This window comes from Microchirus variegatus (assembly GCF_963457635.1).
Source record: "Microchirus variegatus genome assembly, chromosome: 18".
NCBI classification, from domain to species: domain Eukaryota; kingdom Metazoa; phylum Chordata; class Actinopteri; order Pleuronectiformes; family Soleidae; genus Microchirus; species Microchirus variegatus.
This window is the reverse complement of record NC_139819.1, coordinates 3014792-3035348: the sequence shown is the minus strand read 5'-3', so window position 1 is coordinate 3035348 and position 20557 is coordinate 3014792. Positions and strand designations below refer to the sequence as shown.

The 20557-nt window shown below is 38.6% G+C and overlaps 1 protein-coding gene across 1 annotated transcript in view; it reads right to left on the bottom strand.

Moving 5' to 3' along the window:
* fras1 (Fraser extracellular matrix complex subunit 1) overlaps positions 1-20557 on the bottom strand; it is a 147706-nt gene that overhangs the window by 67659 nt on the left and 59490 nt on the right. Inside the window, exons 10-13 of the mRNA XM_083905303.1 lie at positions 17906-17995; positions 14096-14243; positions 7794-7937; positions 6186-6332 (exon numbers count right to left, since the gene is read on the bottom strand). Of these exons, the coding sequence (XP_083761429.1) occupies positions 6186-6332; positions 7794-7937; positions 14096-14243; positions 17906-17995 (529 nt within the window). The remainder of the gene's footprint in view (positions 1-6185; positions 6333-7793; positions 7938-14095; positions 14244-17905; positions 17996-20557) is intronic.

Genomic DNA, 20557 nt, shown 5'->3' with positions numbered 1-20557 from the left:
TTCTTCTTCAGTTGACATTAAGTGTTTTTTCCCATATTTAACTGTAGTCCCATAAACAGTTAAACCAGTAGCTTTATAAAATCCTTGAATAATGTATGAATTAATAAGATATTTAACCTGAATATTTTTGTTGTTGTTAAAACCTATGCTAATTAAATGTAATAATTCTCATTCTTTTTATTCCTGTTATGGGATTTTCTTATATAAAATTAAAAAACAGTTTGTTTCATTCTTCTTTTTTTTTTTACCTTTCTGTGTGTCTTTGTTATTGTTCATTCACCCCAAACTTTGTCACACTCTGGAAGAAAAATTACCTCCAACCAAATCGAATTTTCCACAGTTTTTACAGTGCATGGATGAAGCTGCCTTTTCTCTCAGTGAGGGATTTAAATCATTGACACTGTGTCACACACACACAGTTTTTCAGGTTAAATCTCTGCAGTTTTTCAGCTCATGGTTGATCCGACGTCACCAGGCGTTGCTGTGGGTTTTTAGTTTTTTAAAGTTTGGCTGTAAATGAGTCGACACATTCTTTGTGTCAAAGTTTCAGTCAAAGAGTAAAGTTCCATTGTTGGTCTCTGAGTGTGAGAGACGTTGACTGACAGCTCAAACACTTTCCCGTCTTCTCAGCACTTTTCCCTGCATCATCTCCCCGTCTTTGTCTCTCTCCCTCTGAACGAAGTGACCCCTCTCACTTTTTCCCATGATGCTCTCTGTTCTCCGTCCCAGCCCGTCTCTCCTCAGCCTTTGACCTTCACTCTGCAGTTGCTGTTATTTCTCCCTCGCTCTGTGTGTGAGTGAATTTCTCCAATTTTAATGTGTATCTTTCTTGCTGTCATCCTCCTCCTCCTCCTTCATGTCTCTCTCTTCCTCCTTCTTTTCCCCCTCCATTATGTCCTCCTCATATTCCTTCTAGTCAGAGTGTTGAAGAGACAGAGAGACTCCATGAGTCCTCGGCTCTAAAATGAGACAATGTTCTCATCATCAGTGGACACCAGATCAGGCTGATAATATGAGAATTCAGAAGTTGCTGAACAGTTTCCCCTGCATTCATTCATCATCTTAACATCAATGAATCACTCGTAATTTACTGATCATTTGCACAACCTGAACAAAATAATGTAATAATAGCACAGTCCCATCATTGCATTCATAGGTTTATTTATTTAGTAACTCCCTCTGAGCCCTAAGATGTCTTTTTTAATAACTCACAATAATATTTTATAGTGGAGAAGGATTCACTGTATCAGCACTGTGGAAAGAGCCCAAACACAATTGGACACAGGCACAGAGTACAGAGTCATTTATTTGATGTATTAATTCCTCAGTGAACTGCTCCACTTATCCACCAACTCCTCTCATATCAATATTAAAATGTTCACAAGACACATTTACTAATACAATTTTCACAATAATCACAGGAATTGAATCACCAGGAATTTACAGAAAAATACGACTTTAGCTGATGAAGCGCGCGCACACACGCGCACACACGCGCACACACACACACACACACACACACAACCAGGTTCTCTCCAAAAATGGTTCCATCCCACAGGAGGATTACGTGTACAGTACGATCCTGGCCTGGTGAGGAAAGCAATTTATTTTCATGTTCAGCCCAAAGAGCAAAGTTATCAGCAAATGTAAAACTAACAGGACAGATTCCACTAAAACCTCTGCTTCACCTGGAGCACAGGAGCTGCAGGTCAACACACACACACACACAGAGCTATTAATCTACCACAATTCTTATCTTAGACCCAAACTTAACCAGCTCCTCAGAAATGAGGCTCTCTCTCTCTCACACACAGGCACACACACACAGGCACACACACACACACACACACACACACACACACACACACACACACACACACACACACACACACACACACACACACACACACACACACACACACACACACACACACACACACACACACACAGTCAAAAGTTGTATGCATCACCAACCCTCAAACGCACCAGTATTATCACAATCCATCAATTATTTTTGCTGATTAATTCAAGCGTAAATGTATTTGTTTTGCAGCAGATGTGACAAAATGACAAAACATTAAATGAAAACAAGTTCAAGTTTCACAGCTTCCTTGTCGGCAGACTTAAAGGAAACTTAACTTACAACGATCGTGTCCCAAACTTTGTCACTCACTCAAAATCAGAGCACGAACTTAGTCAAATCCCTAAAAATCCTGCAATGACGCAATATCGTGAGATTTTTCAAAAACGATGTCACCATGGCAACGGTTCAAATTCTGCTGTTCAACAGAAGTCCTGGTGGCCGACAGATACTTGAATTAGGGATGGGAATTTCACAAATTTTTTGAGTCGATTGTCGAGGTCCACGTTTTTTTTTTGTTTTTTTTTTACACATCAGCAGCAACAGCAGTAACAACAGCAATGCGGGGGTGTAAACTATTCTACACTGTACTACTTCATTTTAGGCTCAAAAACATGGCTGTAATGTTCATTATTGACCATCAGAACCGCGATAATAAAAATGAGGGGCAAAAAAAAGGAAAAAAACAGACTCTCCGCTGGAATGCGTGTGTCGCCACTCGCCAGACGGCTCAGGTTTTTGTACTTGCGCTCGTTAGGCGCACAGCCACTCGAGAGAACGAGCCGGTGACTCGCGCACCATCATGTGAGAGCGCAGGGAGCCTGGACAGCAGGATCACCTTTTCGTGCACAGCTTCTTTAACCTCCATGGTCGTGAACTTTACGTGTTTGTGACACTTCGACTTTTTTTACTATAAATGTTTTTGTCGAGGTGCGCACGTGTCGATCGTCGATCGATTTGTCGACAAAAAAGTCGCATCCCTAACTTGAATACACACAAAACTTGACACACACACTCATGAGCAGTAGCAAGACTTCAAGGCAGCATGGCGACACAGCGCCCCCTAGAAATCTTAAACTCAACAACCCCCACAGCTGATTTCACTGCGCACATTTTTATCAGGATGATGAAATCCCTTAGACATATGACAAGCTACTGTTTGTAATGCAGCAGCGATACTTTTAGGTGTGAATTTAATCAAATCATTTTAGAGATGCCATCAGCTGCAACAGATGATGACCATGAATGAATTTATTCAAGAGTTTGTTGATGTGAATGTTAAAAAAAAATAAAGAGGAAAGCTGAGCAAAGAACTTAACAGCGTGTGATATTTGATCATAAATGAAAGGTTTAACACACTTTCCTCTTGATAATGTGTGGTTTATGAAGCTGCTTCTGAGAATCACAAGTATGAGTGAATGACTTCTTTTCTAAACAGCTTAAGAGCCCAGTATTTCTCTCTGTTCACTCACAATTTATTACAAATAGACTGTGTTTATCGTTCAAGTTGTTTTATTAACTCACTGCGAAATGTGCGGTGACTGAATGAACAAAGAAAATCTGTAGGTGTTGACGGACGGCAAAGTCGTGTCTTTCAAGGCAATCTGAGATTAAAGACTTCTATTTTTTTTAAGGAATAGAAGACATTTTCTATCTATAATGAAGAGAAAAGTCCAGCGTTTTCTCATGAATTCTGCTAATCTAAACTCTAAACAAGATAACAGAGAAATAATTATTTTCAGTCCATCTCATTCATCTCACTCATCTGTCTTCTTAAATCCATATTAATTTTGACAATCAGCTCGATTTTCACAGCTGGTAAATTCCGCTGTCAGGTCCAGCTTCTTCCAACTCAGAACCAAAATCTGACGTTTTCCTCAACATCTGATCTAGAACATTGGACTACTTTAGTGTCTTCTTCTCATCAAGAATCTGCAGCGACAAGAATCTGAAGAAGATTCTGAAGAAAGAAAAATCTGCAGAAAAACCTGAAGAGAGCAAAATCTGTAGAGAGAGGACTCCGAAGAAGTTTCTTAATAAGATCCTGCAAATAATAGAATATGCAGAAGAATCTCGTAGAAAGAAAAATTTGAAGATTCGGTAAAAAAAAGAATTAAAAAAAAAAACGAATGTGTAGAGAGAAGACTCAGAAGAAGATTGTGAAGAAGAATCTGTAGGGAGAAGAATTTGAAGAAGGATCTGCAGAGTGAAGAATTTGCAGTGTAGAAGGACATGCTGTCTTCATGAGAGCAGATCATCTTCAAACACTGTGTGTGGCACTGAGGCAGTGGAGAGCCAGCATTAATGCATGACGAAAAATTCTCCACAGGGAAAAGCGTGGAAGAGCCAGCAGTGGACAGAGAAGATGAAGAGGGATGGATGGAGGTGAGATGATGGAGACACAGCTGGATTCTACACTGCGTCCTCTTTAAGCTCAGCCTCAGAGCTGCAGCAGCAGCAGAGGGAGGTCTAGGATCACAATCCCCCTGGCAATATTCATTAAAGTGTGAAACTGAGCGTCAGAACTGAGTGGAATTTAATCACACTCAGGTAATTCTCTGCTCTCACATACACACACACAGTGAGTCAACAGTACATTAGCGTGGTTCTGAGCAGAGGTTCAGTTTCATTTAGTGTGGATGTTACGCAGTTATACAGGATTAGCACTAACGCTAACAGTAAAGCCAGTCTCTGATGCCCCATTACTGATTACTGCTCTGTGGATTTCTATTAGACACAGTGAGCTGTGATTGGTCAGGGTCGAGTGATCATCTGCCATGTTTACACACGCACACACACAGGAATAAAATGCTGATCTGGTTAAAGTTTGGGCTTGTGCACCCTCACTCCTTACAAAAACTGAAAGTAAGGTAAGTAAAAACATGTAACTACAGTTAAAGACAAACAAAAAAATGTTTCACTAAAGTTTCAGAAAATAGGTAACAAAAAAAGAAATATAAGGTCATTTCTTTACTGACAAGAAGATTTGTCACGGAAAAACGTATATTTATAATGCAAAAGTTAAACCGTTTTTTACTTTCTATAAAAGTAGGCAGAAAATGTAATAAAAAGTGTCTGCAACGAAAGTTGAGAAAACTTTGACCCCTGACAGAGAGTCTCTTTCTTTCTTTTTCCCTCGTCCTTCATGACTAAAAAGAGTGAAATATTCAGTTAAGATATTCTGATTACCAGTCCATAGGAAACAAGTCCTACATAGTTTATTCAACCACAGAGACACTGACTGTGAGTCACACTGCAGAACTGAGAATAAACCGACTGTCAAACTGCAAAGGAATATGAAAATAAATCACAGATCTGATTTTATATAAAGATATTATGATTAGAGAAGAAGAGGAAGAGAGGGAGGGAAGGAAAATAATCTGATCCATCTGTCACCAAATCATCAGCCTTCACAGACACTGATCGGCTGATTGAATAAGTGTAATACACCAAAGCAATGAACCTACAGTTTATTAAAATGACATGAACCCATTAAAGAGATGTAATAAAAGAATAAAATATATCTGAATCCAATCCAAAGATAATAATATCTACGTCAGTTTAAGTCTATGATATCTGGAGAACATGTTCACGTCTTTATCTCACGGTTAGACAGACTTTTCCAACAGGAAACTGAAGTTTGTAAACCACTCACTCTCCCACACCAAACCTCATAGAGAAAATCTGTGATTTTAGCTCACACGGACACAGGAGCTGCTGGTCTACTGCTGCCTCGTGTGGTCACTCTGAGCAAAGGATTTCAAACACTGACGTGACAAAATAAGACATTTGAACTTAGTGATGGAGGCAGCAGCGGATCAACAGCTCCTGTGTGCTATGATGTCAAAATCACTGATTTTCTCTTTGGACTTTGGTGTGGGAGAGTGAGTGGTTTACAAAATTCAGTTTCCTGTTGGAAAAGTCTGTCTTACAGTGAGATGAAGACGTGAACATATTCTTAAGATTTCGTCGACTTCAACTGAGGAAGATTTTATTAGCCACGACATTAGTTAAGTAGCTAAAATCAGTTTTTCTGGCTGATTCTATACAAAGGGGACATGGAGAGCACATTATATTGGTACTTCATACCACCACAAAATAATTCAACTATCCCTCTGACCTAATTTAAGTTCAAATTTCTGACAGATTTAAACAGCAACAGTGAAGTAGCTTAGAAATAAATCTGCAGCAGTAGAAACAGGAGCAGCAGTACACACTCACTCACTCAGTCACTCTCTCTTTGACTCTGAGCCAAATCTCATTGGACCACCACGGTGGCGCCGTGGGAAACACATTAAATCACATGACGAGCTGTGATACTCACGGCGACAGTGTGTCTGGTCGTGCTGGTAGGAGCCCCGGGGGCAGGAAGTGAGACATTGGTCGCGCTCAGCACTCAGCAGGGGGCGCTGTGAGCCACACGAGAGACAGTCCCACCTGCCGGAACAGGTGGCACAGGACGACTGGCAGGCTGTGGGGGTGAGGACAGTGCGACACGGAAAATGAATTTTCTCCTCCTGTGTGAGTTTTTATCACACTGTTAAGGTCTGTGTTTGTGTTCACTGTGACATGTGGGGTCATTGTTATTAAATAAAAACCCGGATGTAAATGATATTACAGCAGATTTTCCTCCTCTCGCTGCTCTGTTCATCTCAAAACAAGCCAGTAAATTACTCACCAAGTTAGTAATGAAGTAAGTGAGTAAATAAATAAGTGACGAATGAAATAAGTAATTAAGTAGTAAAGTTACGGAGGAAATATAGTAAATAAGTGACAAAGCGAGGGAATTAATAGGTAATAAACTAAGTAGTAAACAAATGAGTGACAAAGTAACTGACTAAGTAAATAAATAATAACTAAGTAATTAAGTCAGCAAGTAGTAAATAGGTGAGTGACTACACTCACCTATGAGTAAAAAATATGAAGTAATTAAGTGTAAAGCAAGAAAGAGAATAAGAAAGTAATTAAGAGACGAATAAAGCAAGAACCCTAACCCTAACCCAAGAAAGTCCTTTTGAAACAAATAACAGAAAAAGATAATTCAATCTCAAAGAGACACTTTTCCTGGTTGAATGATGATATTATAAAAGTCTTAAGATGTTGGACTTGAGAGTGAAAACCTTTATCTTTGCTTGTCTCGTTTACAGCTTCAGGAGAGACCGAGGGTGTCCGTGGACGTGCTGGTCCTCGGGAGAACAGACCGAGACACACAGCTGCAATTCAACCGAGTGAAAAGCTAAGAAGATTAAAGCTGTCGCGGTTCATCGCTCAGTCAAGGAGGCAAAGCTGCTTCCAGATCAGACGTGTGTGAGACCCCACACACACACACACACAGCGACCCTTTTAAGGACTCGCTTCGGAGAGCCGAACCAAACCAGTTCATGTCTAACCCTGACTGACACTAACCTATTCACGTCTTAGACTTAACCAGTTGCTCAGAAATGAGGTTCTTCCTCATTGGGACCAGGTTTTGCTCCTAAAAGTACTGTTTCATGCTACAGTCATAGTTTCTCTCTCATCTACATTGTTTTAATTTCCTCCTCTAAATTCCTAGCTGTCACTTGGCCAGGTGATTACCCTGGTTTGCATTCAAATGTGCATTCATGTTTTAAAAATAGATGCTTTACTTTGCATAAAAAAGTAATTTTGTTAAAGGCCTTTATTTATTTATTTTAGGGCTTTGTCCTGGACATAAGGATCTAAAATTACTTCACTAAATTCAAATTGGCACACTAATGTCCGAGTCCTGATCTTAAGGACTGAATTTTTTTTTTATCTCAATTGTCTTTTTAATCGCTGAAAAACCAAGTGGTGAAAGGCTAAAAATGGCCAAAGAAGAAGCAATAGCGTTGAAATGAGAAAAGTCGAAGATAGGGGGCAGTATGTACATTGATGTACTGTAAATGAAGGCAGTTACGTGGGTCAGTCGTACCTGAACACACTCGTCCTTCAGCGTAGTGACCAGACGGACAGATGGACAGACAGCGGCCCAGGTGGAGGACAGCCTTAGGGTCTCTGCAGGTCTCACAATGGTCGGCAGTTCCAGAACATGACTGACAGTCGACGTGACACGCGACTGAAAACACAAAGACGGAGAAAGAAATCAACACCATGTCTGAGGTAAAAAAAATACTTTAATAATATTCAACTCAATCTTTTCTTTTCGAAAATAAATTGAATCCAAATTGGTATCAAAGTAAGAACGGGTTAGAACTTAAAATTCCGATATCAACACCGTATCAAATTATTATTTTAAATCAATACCCAGGTCAACACTAGAGGGCAGCACTGCTACAAAGGTTCTATACACACTTTGTTTTTGCCTTCAGAAGGGACAAATATATATTTTATTCACATATTCAGTTATTTAAACACAAATAGTCCCCCAACTTGACTGTTGCCTAGCAACAAAAACAATTAGCATATTCCCACTCACAAGTTTACTTTACACTTGACAGCAGGTCATGGCTCGCTACTTTGATTCATGTACATTTAATTGTACGTTTGTTGTGCAACCGGTGAAAAGTCGTTTGGTAGAATGTATGAATGTGTCAAACTAAGAGCCTTGAAATGAATTTGTAAAACGTTTTAAACCGAGATAAAACAGATGCGACGATGTTTCTTTAAAGTTCTGAGCAGAGTGTAATTGACTGTGTGCTTTTTGATTTATTTAATAGAAAGATTGACAGTGATGATGCAGGTGTGATGAGATAAAAGTGTGAAAAACTGTGTATGTAAATTCAAACAGTTTAGCTCACACTCTCCTCTGGCATCTGTTCCCTCAGCGTTAAACAAAGGAGACAAATGAGTGTAAAATAACATAAAAACTCCACTGTTACACTCGTTACATGATGATTTCTTGTTGTCTCGGAAAAGCTGCTGGAAATGAGGCAGAATTGAATTCTCCTCCCCTGGAGGGAGAAGTAGCACACTCTCTGGCACGAGTCACAGTTTAGAGAATCTCTTTCATTTCCTCACAAACACAGCGAGTCAGAATCCCCGAAGCACTAAATTACAGGCTGCCGTCGTGATTAACTGTGAGTTTGTCTGGAAACGACAGACGCAGAGGATCGAGGAGAGGAGCAGTTTCACCTGATTATGACAAACGCACAGGAGGAGGAAACTGTGGACGTGTTCATGTCGTATCAATGTCAACAACACAACTGCTAATAAAAAAAGTCAACATTTATCAGCGTTTGTTTGGTGAATGACAAACATTTCTAGAGCTGTGAATCGCTCAGAACCTCAAGATTCAACTTGATTTGGATTCTTTGGCTCACAATCTGATTAAAAATATGTTTTATTAACTATATAGTGAATAGAAAAGCTGTTCATTTGAGGGTCTACTCTGCTGCTGTTGGTTAAGAACAGAAGTGTTTCCTCCAATGCCTTTTAATTTATTGACTGTGGGAGCCAACTGCTGTGTGACTAGACTGTCTCTGTGCACTAAAGGCAAATAAACATGTTGAACGTTGAAATGTGCACAGCTGTGAGTGAGTGTGTATATACAAACACTCACAGCTTCATACCGACTGACAGACATGAAGCAGTGAAGTGGTGAAGCGTCAACACCTGAACCAAACACATCATCTCCTCTCTTGTTTGTTTAGTAACAACTGGACGTCTTCCAAAAAAAAAGTCCAGTCTCCACCGATTCACTGCTTCTGTTTCACTCTCTTCTTTAGTGTTACTGTTCCCATAGCTTTCTTAAATTTCTATTTTTATCACCTGTTTTTTTCACTTTGAAACGCTTTTTTTTTGCATCCAAGTCTTTGACTATATCACATCGACTTTAATGTGAATTGTGAGGATGTGTTAACTGACGTATACTAAAGTATCTTAATTTCAAGCGATGCATCAATAACAATAATGTATTCGATGGTACTTAACTGTATTTTAATCGTGTAAAGATTTTACACAGATGTATACCCATTTTTATATATACACATATATATTTACACACACACACACACACACACACATATATATATATATACACACACATATGGCAATTTTTTAGCCATTTACCTGCATCTCTGTTGTGAAGCTAATTTCAAAAGAGTGATTTGGCAGAAGCTCAGATTTATAGGATTTCCCCTCAGACGTGAACACAGCAGCATGAGGCTGTGACCTCTGGGCCGATGCATCGCTATGATTAATGGGCTTAGAGGATGGTTTATGATTCCAGTTGGAAAAAGAAATAATAAAAAAAAAAAAATGCCTTTAAAATCCTTAAGTATCCCTCTAAAAGGTCCAGTGTGTGCCGATAATTAACTGCACACACATTCTATTTTTTGGCTCCAACTGTATCATGTCGCACATAGTTGTGAGAATGCGACAAATGTGTAAAATAACCAAAAAGTGTGAAATTTAAATGACGCAGTAATACCAAGTGTATTTTAGGGTATTTAACTGTATTCTTTTATTGTTTCAAAAGTCTCTACAAAAGCCTGCCACACTCAGGTGACTGAATCTTGGCAATTCTTTCGCATCGCTATTAACGTACAAAGGCCTTTGAGATCGATCTTAAGCAGAAAATCCATCTGAATTTCAAAGGCAGCTCATTTATAAAACCTAAAACTGTGAGGGAGAAGCATAGCACGGTGAGGCTGTGACATCTGGGCCGATGCATCGCCGTGATTAATAGGCTTAAAGGACAGTTTATGATTCCAGTTGAGAAAAAGAAATAGAGCATACATTTTAAATATGTTATTTTCCTCCTCCTATTTTTAGCTAAAGACAAACTCAGGTTTAACGCAGAGTGAAAAGAAGTCACCGTGAAACGCATAAAGAGGGTAAATCATGTTTAAATCATTTTTTTCATGCATGCATACATGCATTACATGACTAACAAACACGAACACACAGGCTGAGACGCTAACATTCACCGTAAATCAATTTAAGAAACACATTTTCATTATTCACGATAAACACACGCAATCATGTTCAGTCTGTGAAGCGTGAGGAGCACGAAGAGATGAAAAAGAAACGAGAATTAATGGACGACATCAAGTCTTCACATAATTGTTAAACGTGTTTTATTCCGATAAAGAGAGAGAAAGTGAAAAGATTCTCCCCGAGTGTTTGAGTCGCCCTTTTCTCAGAAAATAATCTTTTGAGGTTTGTGTTCATATTCTGTTCATAGTAGAAGCTGCTTCAAAGGCTCGGTGTCTGCAACTGCTCGCTCACTCATAAATTATAACAGAAAAACAAAAGAAACAAATAGTCATTGAACCTTGAAAAACTATTTAAATGTAACAATGCGAAAGAAAGAAAATGACACATGTTGTAATTGTAATTGTTATGTGTGACGGGAGGAGGTACATTTGTTTTTATACTGACATCATAGTAACAGCAACATCATTTATTGGTCACTACTCAGGCCTTTCAAACACTTAAAAACCTAATGCAGCACTGAATCTTTCTTTAAAACTCTCAGTGCCACAAAACGCCCACCATATCACTAATGGCTTGTTTGTGAAACGGTGTATTTCCCTACATCACTTTTTCTTCTTTGTTTTTTGTTAACTTTTATTGTGTGTGTTCTTAAATATTTCGTTGTGTTCCATTAACTTGACAGGGAACTGCAGATTTATAATAGCCAATGGCTATAATCTATAATACTTACATGTTAATGTGCATTAATGTGCAATGTCTCTGTTTAAAAAAATCATAAATAAATAAAAACAGTCAATAAAAAAGGTCACAAGAGTCTGGTTTGTTAAAACGAGCTGAGAATTAAACAAATGGAACCTCAAAGACTGTGAATGTCATTAATAACCAATGTGGTCTTCTGTTAAACTGTTGAATTAAACATAACTTTCAAAGTCTTTTCCTCTCCTGAACACATTAATGCAAAAATAAGCAGTAACTTCAGGTTATTGGACGCCACAGGTTTCCCCCATTGTTTCCTTGGACTAATGAGACTCTGGCATCTTTGCTATGAATTCACTGTGGTTTCAGCTTTTAGACGTTTTAATACGCTGCTCTAAATAGTGAAAGCTCGGAGCAAGGAGGGCTGTCGAGGGACAAAGACAACAAAATAACTTCATCCAATTCAGTCTCATAAAACCATCATCAGCTCAAAGAGCCCAAATGTATGGTGCAATAACGTCTCCCTGGCCCCAACTCTAATTATTCATTCAGGGAGCAAAACTTAATTACGAGTCTTCATAAATGTAAACAATGTTATCCCACGGTTTAAATGTCTGCCGGGGTATTTATCTGTGTTGGAAAATGACAGAAGTTTGTTTGTTTGTAATTGGTGACAGTCTGGATTCTCATTTTCAGTCAATGAGACAGATAATGAGACAGATGGATGAGGACACTGACTGCATCTCATACTGGGGGGAAATTAGTGTAAACTCAGTTTAATGTCTGACATTATTATACTTTCCTAATTTGTGCCGTTTCCTGTTGTTAGAGGTTTAATTCAAGTGTGGCTGTATGAGGTACTGACATACATGCAGGTGATTTTGCTCGTGTGCGCCTCCTGTGCCAAGAACCACACGTCTTTAGCTCACCGTTAGACAGACTTTTTCAACAGGAAACCAAAGTTTGTAAACCACACCAATCTAGGGTGTTTGTTTTTTTTCATGAGCTGCCCACATATTCTCATATTCTGCATGCGTTACTAGTTAAATCAGTGCACTGTCCTGTGACTTTGCAGTAAGAAAGGGCGACAAAGTGACAATCATTTTTCATTCAAGTATCTTTTAAGCTCCAGGGAGGCAAAGACCTGCTGCGTTCAGAGTTTTTACATTCTTTTTACTTTACACACGCTGATTTTTCAAAGCTGTATGGAAAACATCGCAACTTCAAATGATGTTTGAAAATTAATTTAGGCATAGAAATTCAAAGTACATCATCACTGTCAGTTTGAATGAATTGAATGAACCCGCAGAACTGAATGTAAATGAGTTGAATTAACGCTCGTTATAAGAAGAATAAAGGTTTAAAAAAGGGAGCTGGAGTTAAAAGCAGTGAGAGATGGAGGACAGTCTTTATCCACTGACTGTGCTACTGTTCCAGTCTTTGTCCTCAGGACGTCTCGCTGAGACGTTGACAGTCTCTGTCCTTTCACCCAAGGACAGTTTGCATTGACGCCGACTCTCAAATCTATAAAGTCTCTGTGTTTTTAAGTGTATGAGGCTCCCTCCCACTCTCACCTACATTTATGCAACCAGCCTCTCATTTACATGTGCAGTATTTTTAGATGGTTATTTATACAGAGGCTGCAGCAACTTTCTAGAGCAGAGCAGCAGTGTGAACGAGAAATGACCAATAGCAGTTAGGTAGATCGGTTAATTTGAAATTTCATGAGTACTTTACACACATACATTAATACAGAAAAACTCCTGTGTGCTGCTTTAAATGGCTGGCTTTCTCTCTGGACTTTAGTGTGTTTTTTTACAAAACTTCAGTTTCCTGTTGGAAAAGTCAAACAGTGAGATAAAGATGTCAACATATTCTTCAGATATCGTAGATTTAAACTGACAGATTTTATGAGGAGTGTCTTAAACCTTGTGTCCCCAATGGTAGCCATATTTTCAGTATGAATAGGCCTCTATGACAGACTGGTTTTCAGCAGTATGGGGCAATCAGTGCTTCATACGGCGACACTTCAAAATACCTAAACTAGCTCTTAAATTTGAGGTCTGTGTTGGGATGAAGGAGGAACCAACACACTTTGATGTGTGTGCCGTCAGAGAGATAAAATAAAATCTTTAGCTCAGTTTTAGCACTTTTTATATATTATGTGATATCATTCAGGTTCACTGGGAAAACATGCGCTTTCTCCGTTTCAGAAAGTTCTTCTCATGAGAGACAAGCGCAGTGAAAAGATAAAGCACCGATCTCTGTTATGAGATCAACGGCGAGAAGAAACAGCAACTGAAAGTGTTCATACAGCTTTTCTGTGACACGTTTAGAACCAGTGTGAAAGTGAATTCCATCAATGTTTTCCAAAGTTTTGTCATTTTGTCAATACAGATGTAAAACACAGCGTTTTCAAAGTAAAATGTTGTGTCTTCACTCTAAAACGCAACAGTATAATGTGACTTATCCTGAGCAGAATGTATGTTTTAACAAACACACACACACACACACACACACACACACACACACACACACACACACACACACACACACACACACACACACACACACACACACACACACACACACACACACACACACACACACACACACACAAACAGAGGGCAGCAGAAGTACCTGGGTGACACTCGGGGCAGCACTGGTCGTCGCGGGCGACAGCCAACGTTGCTGGAGGACAGGAGGGACAGGAGCGCAGATAACAAGTCACCTGAGTATCGTGGCACTCGCACTCCCGGCAGCTGCCATCAGTCCACTGATCCATATCCTGAAATAAAAAAAACAAAACAGAAAACAGAGAGGAAAGGTCGAAAGACAGTGACAGAAAACAGAGTGGGAGAAGGAGAGAGAGGGAGGATCTTTTATTAAACCGGTGTTTCTGTGGCGAGGACATTTAAAGGATGTGAAGGGAAGGACACTTTAAAAATATCAAATAATAAAAGTGTAAAGATGCTGAATAACAATGACAAAGACACAAACCAGGTGCTCATAGGACACGTGAAAGATTTCATTTTCAAAATAATTTTCAAAGTCAAACTTTATAAGAAGGTTATAAAGTTAGAGGTCAGAGTTTTTTCAAGCTACAGGGACTTCAATCACTTCAGTTATACAATGATAGAGGAAAAAAGGAAGGACAACCACAGACAAGGATTAATCTTTTCTGAGGTTCTGAATTGCTTTCACACAACTATTGTGTTAAAAATGTGTGTGTACAGTTGTAGACAACACATTTACTATCATTAATTGGTGTGTGTGGAAAAATTACTAATCTCAATTCTTGTCCTCTCAGACTGCAGCATCCAGATACATTTTAAGTAGTAGAAGTAGTATTTTTGTAATTATTATTATGCTATAATTAAAGTTGATACTAGTATAGTTTTGTGTCAACAATCTCTGATGCGTCTTGTGTAAATTACATTGTATTTCTATAAACACTTTCTCTCAACCACCTCTCCTTTCCTTTCACCCCAACCTGTCAAGGCAGATTCTGCACATGGTTGGGTCTAGAGCTAAAGCTAATGCTAAGCTACCCTAACACAAGTCCAGTCCTATACTTGACACACAGACAATCTCTTTTCCATTGACATTAACCATTCATATTTCCCCAATAAATAATTCAAACATGGACAAGTACTGGACTGAGACAAATGTCTGTATGTAAAGATAAACGTTATGGTGTGTGAGACATACAGTCATCTGTGTGAGTGGAAATCATTAAAGTTTAATCAAAGTTTCCAGCTCATTGCTATTACTATTCTTTCGACTTTGACTGGGTTAAACAGCAGTCAGTGAAATCTTTGAAATCACCTCACATTAGGGATGGGAATCGAGTACCGGTTCCGTTACATGAACAATGTTATTGTGGCTTACGTGACTATTTTTCTAAAGAGGACTTGTATGTCAACTGTTACTTCATTTACAATATCCCTTTTAAGAAAAGGAGCATTAAGCTGTAATTTAGCATACAAGCATTTAGCAAGTATGACATTTCTATTCCTGTTTTTTGTTTATTGTATCAGTCTAAATTATTTAGACTATATTTTCTTTATACACCAAATCTTGTCAAGGTGTTGTTCAGTATGTTCACAGTCTTGTGCATACATCATTTTGGGAAAAAATAAAATGGTTGCTTTTGGTGCAGAAGACTGTGTAGAAGTCTTTTTTTCCATTCGATTAACTGCTCAGGAATCGATAAGAGAATTGATAAGGAATTGGATTGATAGGTAGAATGACAATGGCATTGATAAAAACTTTTCAATTCCCACCCCTACTTCACATAAACACATTTTTACAGACTCACCTTCATGTTAGGTTGTCCTTTCCCTGTTTTTATCTCACGTTTTATTGTTTTTATTACTTGTGTTTATTATATTATTCTTGTTTTGATAACTCTTGCTATTTGTCATCTTTCACTGACTCTTTGACAGCACTTTTAAGGGCTTTGTCAAAAACTGCGTTTTAGGGTGATCTGATGAATTATAGTTAAAAACACCTTTAAACGGATTATATTAGAGGTAGATTTATTTTCCTTGTAAGTAATACAATAACATTTCACTGGCGTTAGCAGCATAAAATATAAATAAATTATGTATGTACAGTAGGGTTGGGAATTTCACACATTTTTAGAGTCGATTGTCGAGGTCCACGTGTCGCCACTCACCAGACGGCTCAGGTTTTTGAGCCGATACATGTACACTGCTGCTGCTACCAGACGCCTCAGGTTTTTGTGCTACTACATGTACACACTCATACTCAAATACACTCATTGTATGTTCTGATTTTTATAAGCCAAAATGATACTTGGTATCTGTATTGGTGCGATACTGGTCACAATCACTGGAAAGAGATGAATGCAAATCACTTGCTTCAAATTGGACATCTATACTATAAAAATGTCAATGAAAACAATTAAAATTAGCATTTTAGCTGATTTGTGTTAAGGGCTGTTTCCCTCAGTCCAAAAATGGTGTGAGTGTGAGAGTGGACGGTTGTCTCTATGTGTCCCTGTGATGGACTGACGACCTGACCGGGGTGTGACTGCTGCACCTACACACTCCAGTCAGTCAGATCACTTAGGTCACTAACCAGCTGCTTTTGGAAATCCCAAAAACAAAGCTAAAGACCAGAGGTGACAGAGGCTTCTCAGTGGCAGCTCCTTGGCTCAGCCCATCTGCAGATATGCCCAGACTGTCGAGCTTTTTAAATCTTCTTTAAAAAGCTACTTTTACTCCATGGCGTTTATCTCAGTTTGTTTGTTTGTCTGCCTTTGAGCTTTTTTACTATGCTCTGTAGTGTTTTTATATGCTTTATGTTTTTCTATTTTCTATTTTTATTGTTTTATTTATGTAATTCTGTACAGCACTTTGGTCAACCTCGGTTGTTTTTAAATGTGCTCTATAAATAAATTTGAGTGGAGTCGAGTTTCGCCCTGTGTCAGCTGGGATTGGCACCAGCACCTCCCACGACCCTCATGAGGAGGATAAAGCGGCTGAACATGGATGGATGGATGTTCAGGGCTGTATATTTCTTCTTTATGGTAGAGCAATGTTTGTTGCACAGTTGAAGAATGATGTCTTTAAAACGGTTAGGTTGGTAAATGAATCAGCACAAATGTCTTCATGATACTCAAGGTTGTGATATTGGGATCGGACACAAAAAAGTGATATTGAGCCACCCTCATTTTTCATTTTTGTTATCTAAATAGAATTGCTGTCATTATTATTATCATGAATATCCATTAGGTATAAGTGAAAATGTAATCCACTAAATGTATTAATAGACCCATGTTTGTGTTTGCCTTAAATCGAAACCATGTGTTGACTGAACATAGATTATTATTTGGATACAGCGATGGAGATTTTTCACGTCACTCTGAACCAGAACTTATTGACGTGTTCAGAGCAGCCTCTCACAGCAGAGCGAGATGATCGTGTATTATTGTGCTTTTCTGTAATAAATACGAACGACCTATCGGTTTGTTTTGTTTACAATTGTTAGGAAGAATTCCTCTGAGAGATAAAGAGAAATCTATTGGAAACAGATAATAGCTGTGTGTCTCCACCGCTGCTGACCGTCCTGCAGCATTTCACACTCTGCCAGAGAATGTAAAAAATTCAAGCCTGTGCATTCTGGGAGTCCAGGACTAGAATATAAATTATTAAACAGACGACTCACTAAAAGATATGAGCCAGAATAATAAGAAAGAGATTCTTGTTACAGGCTAAAACACCCATTTAGTCAGTGTCACTGCAACTTTAATTATCACTGGTTATATATTTATATCCAGCTCAGTGTGGATATTTCTTTCTGCACTGAGACCTTATACCACAAACTTTCTTTTCTTATCTTAACTCAACCCATATGTTTCATATTTTTTCTCGTGTTAACTTGCAATTTTAAATTTAAAAACTAAATGTATGAGAGAAATACCTTGAAGGACTGGCCCTGGTGCAGACAGGAAGGTTTGACGGAGGAACACTCCGGGCAACATTTCCCCGGCAGGTGAACAAACTCTGATCCCTGAAAGACACAAAAAAAAAAATATTAATTCAATGTTTCCATACATTTTAATTGTTTTTCATTTGATCCATCTTGTTTTACACAAATTCACAGAATCAGAATGTCCAGTTTTGATCACTATTTTGATCAATTAATGGAGAAAGCTATAATAAAATACTATAGAAAAGACAAAATAGAACAGGAGTGAGGAGTCCTGCAGAGTCAAAAACATCAGCAATCATGTATTGTATTTTTTTAATCTGATTATTTATTTATTGACATTGACCTTATTGGTCTAAGTGCTGTTTGATTTTTTCTTATTTTCTTGATTTTGATGATTACCTCACTGCTTCAGCTTTAAAAGTGTCATAAAAATCAAATTAACATGAGGATAGAATCCTAATCTTAGAAATGTGACTACATTTCCGAAGAATCTTTCAATTTAGTTTGATCCCTAACCCTAAATCCCTAAATAAACCGAGAGGAGAAACACAAAAACACATCAGGAAGTCCATTCACACTGATGCGACGTCCCTCACTAAACTATTACTATACATTATTAGCAGACCATCAGGAATCATAAAAGCCCCACATTAACTGCACACCACTGCTTTTCTCTGCCTATTGACCCACACTTGCCATTAAACCAATAACCTTGTGTTAATTGTGTGGCACACACACACATTCAAACACACTCACAGAGGGTGAAACCTGTGATCTTCTCGGCAGAGTGACCTTCCCTCTACTTTGAGCTGGACCACTGCCAGTCTCCCCGCTTACACTTAATGACATTTAGCAGCTGTAATTATCAGCGGCGGCGTGATAAACGAGCGCTTAGCTGAACGTGGTGGGGGATATTTAAGGAAATATTATTAAAACTGCTTGACATGAGGAAACACTGGATGAGGTGTGGAGTCAAAGAGATGGTGGTTTCCACTGTGGTTTTAGAGGATAAAAAAAACAACGGCTAATAATCTCAACAAATCCTTTGTTTGCTTTTGTTCTAAAAGAACGTCCCACCTCTGTTCAGTGTCCTACTTTCATAACTAGGCCAAGTCTAATGTGTGTGCGTGTGTATGTGTGTGTCTATATGACGTCAATGTCGTTCTCTTCATTTAAGATGCTTCTACTGAGGTAAAAGATGTGAAACCCTGGTAGATGTGACATGTTTGTGTAGAGGTACGACACATATCCCACCCACTTCCTCCCAGAAGACAATCATCTGCTTTGTTTTGTTGCCGTTGAGGGTTTTATAGTGATTTTTGGAGCAAGCACGGAAGAGAAAGGCCTCACGCTAAGATTATATCACTCTATAATCAAATACTAATTGCTAGTTATCATTTTGCCCCATCCTCTCATTCTTCAACAGGGTGGGGTTGCACCAATTTGACAAAATTATTATAGTAGTAATTATCATTACTAAACCACTACTAAAGGTGTTACTAGCTGGTTTACACCTAGTTTACCAATTTGGGTTGCACCAGCTCAATGTGTAAAAAATTCAGAGTAATGTGCATCAGTAAAGTGGTTACTCATCGCATGAGGTGACCATGGACGCACATTGAGATCCTCACCAACATTTCCACAAAAAACAAAGATGAGACAACCATCAAACAAACTTCAGAGCATCAAAGCTAGTGAGAATAATGCAGAGCCACGGGCTTGTTGAGTTCAGAGGAGAAACTACAAGATACATTCAAGGAACCTTGTTAATTTCATGACATCTGCAGGACTCTCATCATTCACGCTAAACTATTGCATAACCCCAAAGCTGTGAAAACTAAAGCTGTGGGATCCACAGCTGTGAGATGCATTCAGGAAACCTCATTATTTTCATGAATAAATCATTAGTTAACTGACAAAGTATGGAAATACACTTGTTTGTATAAATGCGATTGATGGAACATCCTTCTTACTGCACATTTTCTTGCAATAGTGTGACATTAAGTGATATTTAATTTTAATATATCTTTTTTGGGGTACGGGGCTTTCAACCAACTATTAGGTTTTGCAAACTTCAATCTATTGTTATTCTATTAGCACTGAAAACTCTTCACTCTATTGTTTGACCTCCAGAACGCACCATATCCAGTTGTCACTTCTAGGTTTTCTCAGTGTGTCTCTTCCTGCAGATCACACCTCCTTAACCTTCCCTGCTCTACTTCTCACACTCTTGCTCCCAAAATGAATCGTGTCATCAACCAGAATTCCAATTTCCTGGCCTTTAAACGCACCACTAAGAGGCTAATGTAATATGTCACTATGTTCATTGGTGTTGAGGATGAAATCCACGTTGTATGGATTGGTAAGAGAAAGGAGGGGGATCAGTGGAGGTTATGAAGTTGGCTGCTTCCTTCACAGATAATTGGCTGTGTTAAGATGAATTAAAGTCAAAGACGAGATGAAACCTTAACGACCTGCAGCGTCAATAAACACAAAATAATGAGATGTAAACTCAGCACGTGAAAATTGAACAAACGTTAACAGACACAACACCAAGTCAATTAAGACGGTTCTGTTTTTGTGTTACAAAATTTCATAAATGTCATGTTTAATTATGCAAAAAAAGCAATATTTAATTGA